A 2591-nucleotide genomic window follows, 5' to 3' on the forward strand; every position below is an offset into this window, starting at 1 on the left:
CTATAATCGATGATGATGAGAATTTTTTTTAAACAAAAACAAACGAGGATTTGTCGATTTCGCTAATACCCAGGAGATCTTGACCAATCTTTTGTCTTAAGCTAACGCTGTTTGCTAATCAATAGGATTCATTCTCAAGAGAAATGAAGAAATTTCACAAAAATTAATCAAATCAACGTAATTAAATGCATCACTCCAATGCAATGCACGGATTCCTCGAAATTAATACGAGAGAAAATTTTAATTTGTTCAAATTTCGCTAAATTATGGCCAAAACATATCAAAACATGTACAGAAATATTATTTGATAACACATCTGGAATTTTGCGAGAAATTATTCTAGGCGGATTTTCCCACAAAACTATCAGTAGCTGATTAATACATAAAAACCTAATCTTTAAGAGGCAATCCATGTCTGAATTTCTCAGATTAAACATCTTCCTAAATAGTATTTGTAAGAAAATCCCCAGAAGCCATAAGATGCTATAATAATAACAATCTGAGATTGATTTCAGATTCGGATTCAGATTTGAAGATGAAAAAGGGGAAACGATAACACCTATATATGCGCGCAGAGTAGGAACTGCTGCAGTCAACCCGTCCACGACCGTCGATTCCAAATTTTACTGTGCGGAGCCGTTGCTTTTGTTTGCGTTGCTCATCATTTTCTCGAACTCCTTGAAGCTGACGTTACCGTCGCCGTCGGAGTCGACGGATCTTATCATGCGGTGACACTCCTCAATGGAGCACTTCATGCCGAGGCGGTTGAGCACTAGGTGGAGCTCCGTGGAGGAGATCAGGCCGTTCTGGTCCTGGTCATAAAGCCGGAAGGCGTCTTGGAGCTCGGAGGAGCCACCGTCCTCAGAGCCGGAGCGGCAGAAGGCCGCGAACTCGGGGAGGGAGATAAAGCCGTCGTTATCAGAGTCGAGCTCTGCCATGATGCGACGGAGTTCTCCCTCGTCGGTGAATGAGGTGCCGAGGGAGCTGAGGACGGCACCCAGCTCCGACACGGAGATCTTGCCGTCGCCATTGGTGTCGAAGCGGTTGAATACCTTCTCGACCTCGTCCATGTTCTCGAGGTACACCGATGGCTTCTTCTGGCTCGATTCGATGGGATTCGAGGTTGGATTAGTCGACATGGTTGCTGAGGTTCGATTCCGTCAGATTTTCTCGAAGGAGAAGGTTCTGAAGAAGGATCGGTGGATTCTATCTGTATATATACGGAGAGAAGTCAAGATTTGAATCGGGGGACGCGCAGAGAAGATGAAAGGTCGCAAACGTGGAATACGATACGGCCGGAAACGTGACACCACGGGTCACACTCACGCGGCTTTTACGCGTTTTTTTTATCTTCTTAACACGGAGGGTAGCAGTTAAATGATCAGTTACGACTGTGTACGTGTCTGCCCCACATGCCACTTTCGCGTCTTTTCCGAGAATAATGTTTGGTTATAAATTATTTTGGAAGTAAAGTAATATTCGCACAATTAATTTACTTTTTAAAAATATATATAATTTTTTATATTTTTAAATAATTATACGAAAATTATTAAAAAATTTTAATAAAAATAAACTTATAAATTGACATAACTTAAAATAATACGTTAGATTAATTTTATAATATAAATAATTTTATACTTTAACGTATCACATCAAGACGTGTTAGTTTATAAATTTTCTTTTATAAAATATTTTTATAGATAAAAAATTTTCTATATCTAAAAAAGATGGTATTTTTGTAAAATAATTTATAAAAGTAACCCATTTTAAAATATAGTTTTATTTAAAGCTGTAAAAAAATTATTATGCATGTATCGCTACTCTTTGAAAATTTTTTAATGCTAAATGTTATTAAAAATAAAAAAATCTTATTTATTATTCTTTTTATTATAATCCTTGCATTACTTTTTTATATAACATGACATAATTTGCCTACAAGTAAAACATAATGAATTATTTTCAATTATTTCATACCTTATCATGAAATGGGGAAATGATGATGTTAAAAAGATAATGAATAATATTATTCATTTAATTTGAAGAAAAATTCTAAACATCATTCTCATACACCATATATCACACTTATTTTTATTTATTTTTCTCTTATCAAATATGTGGTGTATGGATTATTAGTAGAAATATTCAATTAGTTTAAAAAAATAAAACTAAAAAAGTTAAAAAATAAATCAAAATTAGTGTGGTATTGTAGTGTGTGTATATGATGAGTAGCAAAACTCTAATTTAAAATTTTAGATTAAAAAAATTATTTTAAACCAAAGTTGACGTGAAGTTTTAAGTTATATTTTTTAAATCTATTTATTTAAAATGTTAAATTTCTTCAAAATTAAATTCTTTCTTTAAATTTTTTTATCAAAAATATTGAAATGTTAAGTTTTCATCTAATTTGAATTTCAATATTGAATAAAAATAATTTATTTTACGAGTAGTGCTACATGTATTTACACTTTTGCTTACAATTTTACTTACAAAACTCATTTTGTTAATTTTCTTTTAAAATTCAAATTTTATTATTCTCAACATATCAATAACTGACATGCGAAAAAGTAAGTTAAGTACATTTAGCATTTTCT

At 32.8% G+C, this 2591-nt stretch overlaps 1 protein-coding gene across 1 annotated transcript; it reads right to left on the reverse strand.

The window, feature by feature from the left end:
* Nucleotides 1-233: 233 nt before the first annotated feature.
* LOC109018056 (probable calcium-binding protein CML27) lies at nucleotides 234-1323 on the reverse strand. Its single transcript, XM_019000247.2, has one exon. The coding sequence runs from the start codon at nucleotides 1137-1139 to the stop codon at nucleotides 624-626; it is 516 nt and encodes a 171-aa protein (XP_018855792.1). The 5' UTR covers nucleotides 1140-1323; the 3' UTR covers nucleotides 234-623.
* Nucleotides 1324-2591: the final 1268 nt, after the last annotated feature.

The sequence above is a fragment of the Juglans regia genome, chromosome 6, assembly GCF_001411555.2.
Source record: "Juglans regia cultivar Chandler chromosome 6, Walnut 2.0, whole genome shotgun sequence".
In the NCBI taxonomy this organism is placed as follows: domain Eukaryota; kingdom Viridiplantae; phylum Streptophyta; class Magnoliopsida; order Fagales; family Juglandaceae; genus Juglans; species Juglans regia.

What these genes read in the sequence shown, in the direction of transcription:
- LOC109018056 (XM_019000247.2), bottom strand. Translation starts at nt 1,139, where the DNA reads ATGTCGACTAATCCAACCTCGAATCCCATCGAATCGAGCCAGAAGAAG.